Here is a 15272-nt window from a genome sequence, read left to right as displayed (position 1 = left end):
CCAATCACGCTGATAAGCCACTTGAGTTTTTTCTGCGAAAACGTGCCGAATATTGCCAACAATCGTCTCGCTTTGTGAATGCTACTTCAGTAAACCAGCGAACACTGTTTGATTTATTTTTGTTTTATAGGTCAAAGTGTTTGAGAGTTAATGTTGCTGATCAATTTGATTTTTTAAAATTTATTTATTGATTATATATTTTAATTTCTGGCAAATTGATGCACTTTAAGCCTTTCTTTGTTACAGACTAAAAAACAATGTTAATAAAGTTATTCTTTGTAAGTTGATCTATATTTCTTTCTTTTTTCTTTTTTGTTTTCTTTAATGTTAATAAGGATACAATGTTATGCAGAGGTGTACTTATAACAATTTTATAGACAAATTATACTATTTACAGTCGCGGCGGAGAGTTGGGGGGCGCGAAATGTTTACTTCTTCCTGGGGGGGGCGTAACAGAAAATAATTGAGAAGCACTGATATAGCCCAAGACACTACAGATGATTCTTCATGCCCCCACACTTTTTCTGTGTGCGAACCATTTTCCTTAACAGTTCTGATCACATGCCAAAGAGAACTCCTTTTATTCATCCAGTGACTCAGAAGATGAGGATGAGCCGAGAAAATTCCACGTCCAGATCAAACCCGTGCAGACCAACAACGGCACACACCAACAAAAAGTCACCATCGATGAGCTGAAGGCCTCTATTGGAAACATCACCCTCTCGCCCACCCCTGCCGTAAGAGACGCATCACACAAGAACACACACCTTGTGTAAAGATCCCATGACCATTTACTCCTCATATACAGACCTTTCACTCACATTCATTCATACACAGAATAATGCACGCTGGTCTCCCTCTATAAAGGGTGATTGTACAGCGTCAGCAAAGAGAGTTGTGATTGGTTGATATTTACAGACTTCATCTCTTCCTACAAACCCTCAATTTTCCCAGCAGACACTAGAGGGCACTGTTTGATTATGATATTTACAGGCAGTCCTCAGAGATGATGCAAATGCTTTCACACATTTTTTTTTTACAATCCTGATTTGTGTGTGTTTGTGTGTTGCACCTGTGGTCAAAATAAGGATTTAAATGGCTCATTTAAAACAATATTGTTTAGGCCCGGCAGATGTTAAACGTTTCCAGTGAGGGAATGAGCATTTAATAAATCTCAAGTAGTTTGAGTCTGGGTTGGTCGTCATGACATAATGGGTGACATCACACATGTGCTGGTTTGTGCAAAGGTGACCTACTTTTCTGTCATTTTGTGCATGTAGAGTTGTGTGGTCAAGCAGTTACTCCTGCACAGACTGTGAGCTGTGTGTGTGTGTTAGGCCTGTGGACCGTGTGTGTGTGTGTGTGTTATATTGGTAAACAAACCCATGCAACTTCCTGCCTAAAATCTCACCACAGGAAGCATGGAGGGACTGTGTCTAATGAGTAAGATCACGTAGGTAAACGCGCACACACACACGGACACATGCCTGCAACAAAAGGTAGTTTAGTTAATAAAGCTGGCCAATGTCTTGAAATGCTCAGAGCCAGTTCGTTAAAAATAATGATGTCCCTCATTCTTATTAAATGTTTGCAACTTTCTTCCTTTTCTTTTGAAATATAGTAATATTTTTATTCAGCAAGGATGCATTAATAGATCAAAAGTGACAATTTAAATGTTACAAAAGATTTCTATTGCTTTTGAAATTTAAATGCAGCAAATATATTTTTTTAATAAATAAAAGTTTTTCCAAAATATTTAGCAGCACAACTGTTTTCAACTGTGATAATAAGAAATATTTCTTTAGCAACAAATCAGCATTTTAGAATGATTTCTGAAGGATCATGTGACACTGAAGACTGCAGTAATGACGCTGAAAATTCAAAAATATTTAAATGAATATTTTGAATATTTAAAAAAAATATATAAACAAAAAGTTATTTTAAAATGCAGTAATGTTTAACAATATTACTGTTAAACTGTTACTGTATAATATGCAGCCTTGGTGAGCATAATAGACTTCAATATTTAAAATAAAAAAACATTTATTAATCTTACCTTTTTAAAAGGTAGTGTATATTTGTGTTGTTTATGATTTGATAAATATTAGATATGTAATGGACAGAATAAAAACAAGTTGGTTAGGTTAGTTATCAATGACATCATTTGTAACCATGATTTTCTCTTTATGCCCAAGATTTCATCTGTTCTGCTTCTCAGTCTCGCCTTTTGCGTTTGTTTTACATTCTCTCTCCGCATCCCTCGCTCTTCATCCCTTTGTGACGCTTTGAAATGACAGAGTGATGTATTTCTGCAATAACACATCCTCACAAGTGCCAGCTTGTGTTTTCAGTGAGCACAGTTTACTTTAGACACCTTCACTGCCGCCTCTGTTTGCTCTGTTTGAGATGGATTAACACACATCTTTTAGGGAGGCTCTTCATCATTCATTTCACCCGGCTTGAGCTTTCTGTCTTCTTGCAAATGTGCTCAGTAATCACTCAGATTAACCTCTGAAATATTTACACATCGCAAAAACTACACTCACAATGTTCATATTGAACATTTGTCTTTGTGTCTCATATCATACTGTGTTTCCTTTCTTTCTCAGTCTCTCTTCTTTTCGCGGCTCTGTTAAATTTTAGGCGGATCTGTTTTATGGCAGTTTTGGTCAAGTAAGGAAATCTAGGTGATGACGAATGCCATGTCATCTGTTGTAGATTATTGGTATTATTGAGCTTTCCATTTCCTCTATTCTTCTGTTGTCTCTCTTTTCCCTTCATGTGCTCTCTCTCTCTCTCTCTCTCTCTCTCTCTCTCTCTCTCTCTCTCTCTCTCTCTCTCTCTCTCTCTCTCTCTCTCTCTCTCTCTCTCTCTCTCTCTCTCTCTCTCTCTCTCTCTCTCTCTCTCTCTCTCTCTCTCTCTCTCTCTCTCTCTCTCTCTCTCTCTCTCTCTCTCTCTCTCTCTCTCTCTCTCTCTCTGTTTCATTGGTGGGTTTGCCTGGGTGCCGTAATTGAACCCATTTGCCAGTCTCTGCCTATGGGTCTGAACCATGCCTTCACTTTTCTTTATGCATGCCTGTGTATTTGTTTGTGTTTTTCCTTCACAATTTATCATTTAGTTTAGTTTACGGTCTATATGTTGCTTTTCTGATGTGTTTCTTTTCATCGAGCACCAAGTGAAATTATTTTCCATCCACTTTGACAGAGTCTCGTTCAGAGATGCTTCGTATGAGTCACTTTGAATACACAATAAACCAAGCCCATCTTTGTGCATTTATTGCCGTTTTGCTAGATGACTCTTGTTGACATTTCTCAGCCTCAAAACAATCCCGGTAGTGAATTTGGTTGAATTATCTGCCACTCATTTCCTCATGTTTAGACTGCCTGCAGAATATTGTTTCTGAACTGATGGTTTGAATATGCAATCTCACTAGTGCGGTTCTCTGCTCGTACTTGAGTGTGTGCTTTTCGTCCTGTGAGGCCAATATCCATTGAATGAATGTGGGGATGAAGCACTTCATGTCTTCAGCTGTTTTCATAACTCCTCTCACTCTCATTAATAAAAGCCTGTTTTCATTTCCAGGTTCATATGAAGAAGAACCAGTCCAGTGAGTATTCCTTTTTTTTTTCGTCCTCCCTCCATCCCTATGTCACTCTGAAGGTTTGGCTCTGGAGAGCGCCTGCCATTTTGACTTCTCTTTTTCGTTTTTCTTGGCCATGACGTTTCTCGCCAAGCCTCCTTCATGTTGCTCTGGTGACCTTTCCAAAGCCAACTCATCCCATGAGAAAATAAACATATTCTCCCATTTTTTCCTCATCCGAGTAGCACAGCGTTGCCTCCTTAAGCCATGAGCAAGATTAACTGCTTAATTGTGTGTTTATGTTTTTCTATCCATCATAATTTTACATTTTTCCAGTAAATTGTGGCTTAAACGAACACAGATGCATGCCAGAATGTAGTGTTTACACTGCGGCATGTTCTCACATCAAGAGCGACGATTTTAACCTCCTAGGAAAGTTTCGCATACTTTAAATCCGTAAGACATAGTAATTGAGATCACAGTAGAAACGTTTTGTTATTCTTGCACTGAAACGGTAAACATTTCTTCAAAGAGCGCATTTACCACAACCTCCTGCACGCGCTGAAATTGATAAGATCTGGCAGATAATTTTATCCGATAAATCCTTTAATCCAATTCATGTTATTTTATCTCAAATCACACTAAGATCGAAAATCTATTATAAGTATTCTTTCTCTATATGTTAAGGGAAACTTGTTTAAATCCAATTTACAATTTTGTGGTCAACGCGAATAATGCTTAATGTTGTTGGACAGAATAAAAAATTCTACTAAAACAACTGCTGCATTACTACAAGTGAAGATGCTACAAGTGAATTTAGGCATTATGACATTAGAATTTACAGTATGAAAAATGTATATTCATTTTGAGATTTTCTAAAGATTATATTTAAAGGGGTCCTATTGTGCTTTTCCAATTTTTTTTACTTTAGTTAGTATGTAATGTTGCTGTTTGAGCATGAAAAAGATCTGCAAGAATTCAAAGCTTAAAGGTCACTCCAAAGGGAGATGTTTTATTTGACAGACTCCTCTTTTCAAGAACTACAGCGAACGGCTCGTTTGGACTACAACACAATTTTTCCGGATCTTATGAAGTCACAATGTTACTTATTTAAATAATCTCCACCCACAGAATACTTTTTAAAAAAGGGGACGAGACCTGGCTGACCTGCAGTAGAGAAGACAGTGTTGTCAAAAATGACAAAAAACATACCTCTCTGAAACGTCCTGTGAAATCCGTGCTTGCAAAGTCTGTGCATGAAATCCATTCTGCACGATCCTCTTGTTCGTTAACATTGTCAGGGTCTGAATCGGTCTTGAAGTGGAAGTTTGAAATAACCTTCATATTTACACTAGAGAATAACTCGCAGTAATGAAGGGGCGGGACTTTTCCCGAACAAGCGGTGCCAACCACAACACACTGGGCCAGCTTACTAATCACTGCACATTTTGTATTTTGGAAGGAGGGGCTTCATCGAAATCTGCGTGTTCGAGCCAGTCTGTGGAGAGAGGTGCTGTAATGTAAAATATGTGAAAAATAATGCGTCTCTTGAACAATCAAGCATGAAAACATATTCTAGTACACCCCGAACACAAAATCAAGACTTCATAAAAGGGCATAATAGGACCCCTTTAACATTGCTATTAAATTATTAGGTGTTTTTAAATATTAACTTTACTGAGCATTGGATGACGGCAAAGGTAAAGTAAATGTGCACAGTTAAACATCCAATATCACCTGATACTGTTAAATGTTTTAAAAAAAACTGTATCCATCAGCCAATATCAAATATAGCGATTATATATCAGATCAGTGTTACTGTCAGTCCAAAACCTGACGTGTGTCTCATATTCTTAACTGTTAACTTACCGTTAATATGTGGCATGTTGGCAAATAGGCATATAACGGGCATACAAATGGGCATATAGAATAAACTGAAGAATCTTCAGAACTGAATGTTATTGTAAATGTGGATCTCAAACATACTCACTGTAGGAATGACACGACAACACACATTCCCTTCTGTAAATCCACAGACAGGTGAGTATTCCTCCGGAATCTTAGTCAGCGTACTCGCTCTCTTTTGGTCTGCAGCTGCATTTGTGTTGGTGGGAATGAGGGATTCCTGTGGAGCTAGTAAAAATGAAAAACAAAATTTGCAAATTACAAAATTAATTATTTGTACAAAAATTAGCATTACTAATTTATGCTGTTGTCTTTTAACACTGTCATTTGTCCTTTGTGTATAATATACTGTATGTCATTGGGATTTGGTCTCAAATACATTCCATTTCAAATGTACTATGCCGATCATTTATAGCTTGTGATTTTAAATGTATGTATTTGGTGTGACAAATGGGGTTGCACAGACATGTGTCTCATGTAGCAAAGTCCTCTACTGACATGGCACTTAATGGTCAGAAACATTAGTGACCATTGTAGTTTTCTGGCGTCCATGTTGGTTTTTATTTTTTACATGCAACAATCTAGTATTTCATTTGATAACATCATATTTACTTCATGAAACACATGAGCTACATTTTTAATCGAGACCTAATGAGCAGTGCCCAGTTACAAGAACCCCTTAAGTTAATAAATTATAATTGTAGATGGATTTATAGACTGAATTTAAGGGGTTTCTTGCAACAGGCTCCAGCTGCCAGTTGCATAAACTTAGCCACTATGTTAAGACTGTTATAAGAACTAGTTTGACCAAATAGCAGTAAGACGAGAGGTGATCAGTCTTACTTTTCCGATTCAAATTAGACCATTAAAGTTAAAACTTTGGAGAAAAAAATGAGATGACTAACTTTTTAGACTAGCCAAAGCAGTTTATGCAACTGGCCACCAGCAGATCACAAATAAAGTGTGAAGAGTTGCTCCGTTACTCAATTGCATATTTTCTCATTGATCTACAGGTGATGAACTGACACGACACAAGATACCACAGCCATCCTTTAATGAGTAAGAGAAATTCTGCTGTTAACCTTTATTTATTCACCATTTTTTATCAAAAGTGTAACCATTTATGTACTATGTTGTACAACTTTCATAAGTTTTTTTTTTTTTTTTTTACCTTCAAACAGTAGATTAGCCTGTAATGACCTGCTGTCTTTGGATCCGTTTGGCCCGACCAGCACCGGCTCCAGCTCGCCTCTACCCCACTTGTCAGGTAATACTCGTCTTTTGTAATGCTTCTGGGTAAAGCTCTGTATTAAAGGACAAGTTCGGTATTTTACACTTAAAGCCCTGTTTACAGATCGTATCTGATGAAATAGAACGGTTAAGATTAAACTTTGGACACATGCTCCTGTCCCGAGAATTTTAGGTTTATTTAGCTTCCCCCCCCCCCCCCCCCCCCACCCCCACAATGGTTGTCTATGTGCACTGGCAGATTCCTTCCTAAAACACATTAAACTTTCGTTTACAAAGACGTGAAACTCACCGAGTGGTCAGGGGTGTTCACTGATATGATCCCAAAAAAAATCGCTGAAAAAGATGCATTCCAACAGGTTTTATCGTAGTGTTTGTCCACCTCCATTGACTTGTATTGAATGTGCTGTGTGAGGTACGGTATTCCTCCGCCGCTTCTTCTTCTGCTTCTTCTGTGTATTCAATGAAATGCCAGCGGTTTGCTTGCAATTGGCAAAGGTGCATTATCGCCACCAACTGGTGTCTATTATTCAAGCTCTCAACGGAAGAATCTGGGTGTGACGCGTTTGGCAAAATAGGTCCACAAAAGCTAAATAAACCTAAAATTTTCGGGACAGGAGCATGTGTCCAAATTTTAATCTTAACCGTTCTATTTCATCAGATACGGTCTGTAAACAGGGCTTTAAGTGTAAAATACCGAACTTGTCCTTTAATGTCATTACTACATCAGTGAACTATTGTTAGACATCGTTAATAAATCCAAATCCCAGCTGTCTTTTTCCTCATATATCAGTTTCACAAAACGGCATTTAACGTATATTAAAGTACAATCACATAAAGTATTGGTTAACATCTACAAGAATCTCAATGACAGAGTTCAGCTTGGCAGTGATGGAGTCAAAACGTTCTTCATCGACCACACACACACACACACTGTACAAGCAGACAGTCGTAAGTCATTCACCCCTCCACCTCCTCCATCCCCCAGTCTCTGGGAGGCTTGTCTTAGGTCTGACCTCCTTTATTATTGATGATGCTTACAGACTGGGGAAAGTGTCTGGGCTTTTCCAGTCCACAACAGTCGCCTCTAGAGAGCTTGCTCAGGCTGCTGTTGTCACGGAAACCCTCATATCCCACAGCGACTTCATATCTCACTCAATCTATCCTGTGCTTTAGCATGACATCTTTTGTGAATGCCATGGGAAAAAACGTTTTTTGTTGTTTGCTTTAGTTTATTTTTGTTCACTTTTGTTTTTTGCATTTTGATATTATAGACCAGGAATTTTAAAAATATCTTAATTATTTGCTGATAGTTTCATTTCTTGATTTATTATTATTATTATACATTTATTAATTCTTTGTAAATCGTCCATGCTGTTAATCAATTTTCCATTTAATTAAATGCCAGTTTTACATAAGAATGGGTTTTATGTACGATTTACACGTGTTGGATCTTGAGCCATGAATACGATTCCTGTGTGTATTCCGTGAGTACGGTGACGGTCAGTGTTTCCTCACGCTCTACTCTCATCTCTGTCTCTCTCTCTCTGAAAGCTCTTGACCTTGATTGTTGAAATGAAATGTTATTTTGACATCTGGGGATTAGGAGCTTCTATATCTTGGGCAATAGTGCAGTTGACTGTATGTGGTCTTGACCAAATTTAAATATTATCTTTTAGATGTACGTTAACAAAAATTAGGTGCAAAGTAGTTTTAACAGAATTTATGTATGTAATATGTGACGCTGGATCACAAAACTGCAAGTCGCACGGGTATATTTGTGGCAAAAGCCAACAATACATTGTATGGGTCAAAATGATAGATTTTTCTATTATGCCAAAAATCATTAGGATATTAAGTAAAGGTCATGTTCCGTGAAGATATTTTGTACATTTCCTACCGTAAATATAAAAAAACATTTATTTTTGTGAGGATGCAGCACAATCGTGAACATAAATGGACAACTTTAAAGGCGATTTTCGATGTTTCGATTTTTTGCACCCTCAGATTCCAGATGTTCGAATAGTTGTATATCTGCCAAATATTGTCCTATCCTAACAAACCATACATCAATGGAAATCCTATTTATCCAGCTTTCAGATGATCTGAAATATCTCAAATCTCAATTTCAAAATATTGACCCATGTGACTGGTTTTGTGTCCAGGGTCACATATATGCAAATACATTTTTTGTTGTTGATTTGAACTATTTTGTTAGAAATATTTCAGACTTGAGTTTTTATTTACTAGTTATATTATTGTAATACTTTATTTTGGAAGAAATATTGTGGGTACATTTTAGTTTGGCATTAAGGCATTGTTTGCAAACAAGTGAGTGCTTTTCTCTCTGTTAAGCCACTCAATACAGTCACTATAAAAATCCAACCCGTCATTCAAGCCCTGACCTTATCCACAAGGGCCAATCATAATCCAAAGTTAATTGGCACCTTCAGAGGTCAGAGGGCGGAGTTTAGAGTCCCCGTGTCACAGACGTTGTCAAACATGATCTTGTTAGTTCTGACCTGGCAAATGAACAAAAAGAGCTGTGAAGAGGATATTAGTAACGTACCAAGGTATTGCACTTGCATTTTATGCTATTTATGTGTTTTTGCATAGCTTTTGAGTATTTTATTTCTTCCATGCCTTAATATGTTTTAACTGAGCCTCATTTACATTGACTTCTTTTCTTTCCTTTCTTTTTTTCTCAACCTTGCTTTGTATTTGTTCAATGCTCTTTTTCTTAGACCTGGCTTCTCTCTTCTTAACATCTTTCCCTACATCTCCCCCACTGCAGTTAAATGATGAGGTTTTTGAAGACCCAGGTAATGCTTATAACCCACGCCTGCAGTTTGATCGTCAGAATAGAACTTTTCCCATAACAGACACTGACCCTAATGGCAAAGAAATATGCAAAAATGTGAATGATGAGAGGAATGTTTTGCTTGAACTCAGCCGCAGCTAAAGATCCTAATATTTCTCAGAGATGTATCTGTGAAAATAAGTGGATTTTTTTTTTACATTTTCTGCACACAGAAGATAAGCACAGAGACACATTTTATTGTATTTAAAGGATCGTTTACAAAAAAAGTATCATCATTTACTTACTCTCGTGAGTAAAATGTGATTAAAATGATGACAGAATTTACACACTGACACCTTTTAACAATTTTATTTATTATTTTTATTTATTCATGTATTTTTTGTATTTGTATTAGTAAAGACTAACAGGAGTGCATGAAGGTTAGCTGATCGTTTGCTTAGGAATACCACATTACAGTATGTTTTAAGGGATATTTTAAAATTCATATTTCAGTAGGATTCCACAATATTTTGAACATTATTTTATTATAATTTTTCCGTTTTAAATGTACACTGTATTTTGTTTTACTTTTAAATTGTTTTTTTTTATATATATATTTATATTTTCATTAATTTATATGTATTAATTTTATTGTTTTATAATTGTATTCTTATAATATTTTACTAAATTTTAACATCTGCATATACACATATCCAGGTTATCTGTGTTTCTGTCATATTTTTCCATGTAGTCTGTTCAGCATGCCTGTCAGTATGTGGTATATTTTTACAAGCATCATTACTCTTTTCTCTCTGATGACCCCTGTAACAGAAGTGGATTTACAGTCGGAGCCCACCTCTCCTTCAGCAATCAGTCTTGATGTTACCGAGCCTCCTGTTTTGCCCGTTCCCTCCAAACTCCCTTCTCCTGCCAGTCTCGCCAAGCCGTGCACCCCGTCATTCCCTGTTCTCCCCTTTCCTCCCTCCACCTCTCTCCTCGACGCAGCTGTTGCCCCCCTCCGTCCTGGCCCAACTCGAGCTCTGAGCGTACCTCCAGCCCTACAATCTCTTCCTAAGGACTACGCTACCCACAAGCCCCCTCTCAGTGCTCCCGTCGCTGGTCCAGACACACTTTCGTCTTGGGCCCAGAGCCAATGGATTGCCTTCAATGATGCCTTTGTGCCATGTCGTGGACCATCCCATCAACCAGCGAGACCTCGGTCAGTGCCTGTGTCTCAACAGCCTAAGCTTCTCTTCAGAGAGACTGGTGACCCATTTGGGAGCATTGGGAAAGAGGAGAGCACCCCCTCTCTAAAGGAAGCACCAGCCCGATCCATGCAGGATGGTAATATTGAGGAATGAGAGTTTTCATAAGCATGTTCCAACACTGTCCCATGGCTATATGACAGTGAGATAAATATACTGAGATTTTAACAAACCTGATGTTTTTACAACTTATTTTATTTCATTGGAATTGCTTGGATTTATTTAATTTTTTTTTCTTCAGTTAGAGTTAGATTTATTTGACTTTTGTTGTTTGATTGGTGAAAATTCATTTATTTTTGTGTTTTCTGTGTTGTTTATTTATTTGAATAATACAAATGTAACAAAATAATCACATGTAAGCCATCATAGTCTTTATTACCGTTTAGCTAGATACAGCAAAAAAAAAAAAAAATGTGGGACCCAAGTTTGGTTTTATTTTGTTTTGTTTTATACAGTATATTTTATTCAATACATTTTGTTTTCTAGGTATTTTTTCATTTTGTTCTTCTATTTTTTCTTTTTCCAAATAATTTTGGTTCAGCTACACAAAGTAACAGTACAATTACTCAAATTAAAATGTGTCCGCAAACTTGGTCAGAAATATGCACATATCATATCCAATGTTTTCTAAAATCAGAACATAATGACTAAGATGGTTTAAAGTGTGCATGTTTCTTTCAGTTTCCTTACCTGGTCTTATAATTTCTTATTCTTTTTTTTATGCTTATATTGTGCCATTGCATGTGACTGAACATCAGGTGTAATCTTTGGATTTGACTGTTAGCTTGTTTTCTGTATGATGCCAAATCCAGTATAGCAACATTTTGAATGTTTTTCGGCATTGGTGATTTTATAATCACGCTCAGAGGGTGCTACCTCCGTATTTTCCCCTTTCTTTTGGTACATCTTGTGGTTCTAAAATGTCATCTTTTTTTTTTTCATGCACAGTACCACCTCCAAACAGGCCGACTACTCCCCTGGGCACAGCAGCTATAGTCCCGCCTCCAAGACCATTATCACGGCCCAAACTGCCAGTAGTCAAGCTGACGGGCATCAATGAGGCTGTGAGTAAAGAAGATATTTCCTGATTCCCCCTGAATGCAGTGAATTATTAATCAGTTGGTTGTTTTCTGCAGGGCCTGTCGTTCAGCCCTCCTAAGCTGTCCAACTCTAGCCCTCCTCCCGCTGCTCCTCTGGCTCGTGCCGAGAGCTCCTCCTCTCTCAGCTCCAACACCTCCCTGACCACCAGCAACACCCCTACTGTCGGTGAGTCTTCAGTCTCACACGGTTCACTCTGTGAACACAAGCTGCACACACGTAATCTTTTTTCACATCATTCACATCAGGCTTACAAAATGTATGTAAAACTTCATATCATTTATCATTTAATACATTTATTTCTTCATTATTATAACAATAAAGTCATCATTCATCTACTGTATGGTTATTAGGATACAGGATATAAGGTATATAGGATATAATATTCTACATATTGTATTTCATCGTATGATCAACACATCACTCACCAGATCATTCCATCCTCATTCCTCACTGGTGAACTGTGTTCTCGCCCTTTTTTTTTCTTTCCCTTTTGTGGTGTCCTCATCTTCATTTTCAATTAAGAGGACGATCTTTTTGTGGGGAAACTGCCCATATTTGAGAAGAGATGTGAAACTCCGGCAGGTAGAGTGGAAAGAACTCAGAAGAACATTTGGTCTAACTTACTAACTGACTCAAGAATGATCATCTCTCCTTGATCAACCAATTGCATTGCCCCATCTGCTAAACCATAACCACTCTCATTCTGTGACTCACCATGTGAATGATCTCTAATTGTGGAACTGACTATTGTGCGTCTGATGCATTGTGGCTGATGAGGATGCATGGCAGAAATAGTGTGTTTGGCTTTTACCTGTTGTTGACTTGTCATTGTTTGTCACTGCAGAGGTTTAAATTATCTTAACTGAAACACATTCCTCAGAACGCCTCTATTATTTTTTATTCATACTTGGATGTCTGTTTTTTTATTGTCTGTCTTTCTCCTGATCCTTTCCCTCATAGGGATATCTCGTGGGCCCAGTCCAGTGACACTGGCTTCCCAGGATGCATTGCCCATTGCTGTAGCATTCACAGAGTCGGTTAATGCGTATTTCAAAGGAGCAGATCCCAGCAAGTGAGTTTCATGTCATCTGCCCTGCTAAGACCACACAGACTTTACATACTATACACATGACAAAGCCTTGAAATATCATAGAATTAAAAAGTAATGGAACAAATATATTTTTCTAAAATAATTCATTAGGTCATTAGTCTAGATATTCTAAGCTCTGACATATTTCAGTGGCTCTTTGTGAGTGTGATCTCTGTAAAATGATTTTTGAAAAATGTGATTTTAGGTGCATTGTGAAGATCACAGGAGACATGACCCTGTCCTTCCCTAGCGGCATCATCAAGATTTTCACCTCTAGTCTGTCTCCTGCTGTACTCAGCTTCAAACTCTCAAACACTAGCAGATTAGAGCAAATTATGCCTAACCAGCAACTACTGCACAGGTGAGTGTGTGCCTTTACACTAACTTGTTTCTACTAATGTTACGCTACTGTTAAGAGTTTTTGGGGCAGTTTTTCAAATGAAGTAATTTAACTTTAATTCAGCAAGGATGCATTAAAGAATATTTATATTTCATATAAATGCTGCTCCTTTGAACTTTCTATTTATCAAATAATGCTGATAAAACATGTATCACAGTTCCAACAAAAAATATTTAGCAGCACAACTATTTTCAACATTGATAATGAGAAAAGTAATCCTCAAAAGTAATGATGCAGAAAAATCAGCTTTGCCATCACAGGAATGAATTGCATTTTAAAATGTATATTCAAACATAAACCAGTTATTTTAAATTGTAATACTATTGCACAATATTGCTGTTTCTACTGTATTTCTGATCAAATACATGCAGTCTTAGTGAGCATAATGGACTTCTTTCATAAAAAATAATGGTAACATTTTACAATAAGGTTTATTAGTTAACATTAGTGAACTACCTTAGGTAACATGAACTAAGAATGAGGAATACATCTTCAGCATGTATTAATAGTTATTACACGGCTCTGTGGAATACTTGATTCTGATATGTCAATCGGGCCATTCAGTGGTATGTTATTCCCAGATAACAACCTCTCAAAGCAGATAACCCAGGCTCATCTGGGTTAATGAAGTCAGCAGCACTATACATTGCTAGGAAAAAAAATTCTTCGTGGAAGTCTTGCATTTGGTGAGATAATACATTTTTAAAACTCAGTCGAATCAATAATTTGTGCACAGTTATTTAATTATGCCATCCAGTATAGTGGACTCACTCTCTCTTGTTTCATTCAAACGCAGCTTTTGCCATTATGTGACTATTGTTTTGTACACTGTTTGATTATAAGATACATACAGGTACGATTTTAAAACAGTTTAATCGGAAATCAATATCTCTAATTATTTACTTATGTGGCAAGTAGCCGTGTAATAAGCGGGATACTTATTACAGTATTAATATAACACTTATTACCTCCGCTTCGCGGTCCTCATCACCCTGTCGGGGTTTATTTTGAGAGAACAACCAGCTGGATGTAGATTATCCCTTACTTAATATTAATTTCAATATTTACTAATATGTTATTAAAATCAAAGGTTGTATTGTTTCACATTAGTTAATGCACTGTGAACTAATATGAACAAACAATGAATGAACCGCTGTATCTTTATTGACTACCATTAACAAAGATTAATAAATACTATAACAAATGTTTTGCTCATTGTTGCTTCATGTTAGTTAATACATTAACTAGTATTAACTAATGAACCTTATTGTAAAGTGTTACCAAAATAATAATAATAATAAAAAAATCATCTGTATATGAGAAAGTGATAAAACATTTTGTATATTTGTAACAGCCTTCTTACTTTATTCATGATTCCATATAGTAGCATCATGATTTCTAAAGTGCTCAGGCTAAACTCACCCTGCTCTCACTGAGTTCGTGCCAGCAGTTCCCAGGCATGACTATTCAAATCAGGAGGGATTTGTGATTTAATAGTTGAGCTGCTGGACTAGGGTTAGTTATTCCATGCTGCTCCAATGACACACAGCATTGAATTATTGAGCTCCTAATACTGTTTTCTCTATGTGTGTGTGTCTCCAGTGACTCCTCCCAGGGTGACACAAACACTAAGGACTTTTGGCTGAACATGTCTGCATTGACGGCATACCTCAGGAAGAGCTCTGAGCAGAATCCTGCTGCATCCTATTACAACGTGGACATCCTAAAGTACCAGGTTCATACCTTTCCATTCTGTTACCTTTGGGATAGTACTGTTAGTCCATGAATTCTTCAAGAAACACGTGAGTAAAGCTTGTTAGTTATAGCTTTTATAGTATGCTTGCATATTGGAGCTGCACAATTCTTTAAAAAAAAAATTCTCC

General features: G+C 37.1%; 1 protein-coding gene across 11 annotated transcripts in view; it reads left to right on the top strand.

The window, feature by feature from the left end:
• The window catches only part of fcho2 (FCH and mu domain containing endocytic adaptor 2), a 47902-nt gene that overhangs the window by 25162 nt on the left and 7468 nt on the right, over nucleotides 1-15272 (top strand). Inside the window, exons 14-26 of one of the 11 annotated variants that reach the window (XM_079608020.1) lie at nucleotides 564-737; nucleotides 3583-3607; nucleotides 5576-5620; nucleotides 6499-6544; nucleotides 6670-6752; nucleotides 9478-9555; nucleotides 10365-10877; nucleotides 11747-11862; nucleotides 11935-12064; nucleotides 12422-12481; nucleotides 12860-12971; nucleotides 13195-13350; nucleotides 14992-15124. In XM_079608020.1, the coding sequence (XP_079464146.1) occupies nucleotides 564-737; nucleotides 3583-3607; nucleotides 5576-5620; nucleotides 6499-6544; nucleotides 6670-6752; nucleotides 9478-9555; nucleotides 10365-10877; nucleotides 11747-11862; nucleotides 11935-12064; nucleotides 12422-12481; nucleotides 12860-12971; nucleotides 13195-13350; nucleotides 14992-15124 (1671 nt within the window). Of the gene's footprint in view, nucleotides 1-561; nucleotides 738-3582; nucleotides 3608-5575; nucleotides 5621-6498; nucleotides 6545-6666; nucleotides 6753-9477; nucleotides 9556-10364; nucleotides 10878-11746; nucleotides 11863-11934; nucleotides 12065-12421; nucleotides 12482-12859; nucleotides 12972-13194; nucleotides 13351-14991; nucleotides 15192-15272 lie in introns of all 11 variants that reach the window. The other 10 variants (XM_079608017.1, XM_079608024.1, XM_079608022.1 and 7 more) reach the window with 10 other exon arrangements.

This window comes from Phoxinus phoxinus (assembly GCF_949152265.1).
Source record: "Phoxinus phoxinus genome assembly, chromosome: 3".
NCBI lineage: Eukaryota > Metazoa > Chordata > Actinopteri > Cypriniformes > Leuciscidae > Phoxinus > Phoxinus phoxinus.
The sequence above is the reverse complement of the archived record's forward strand: the minus strand, read 5'-3'. Positions and strand labels throughout refer to the sequence as shown.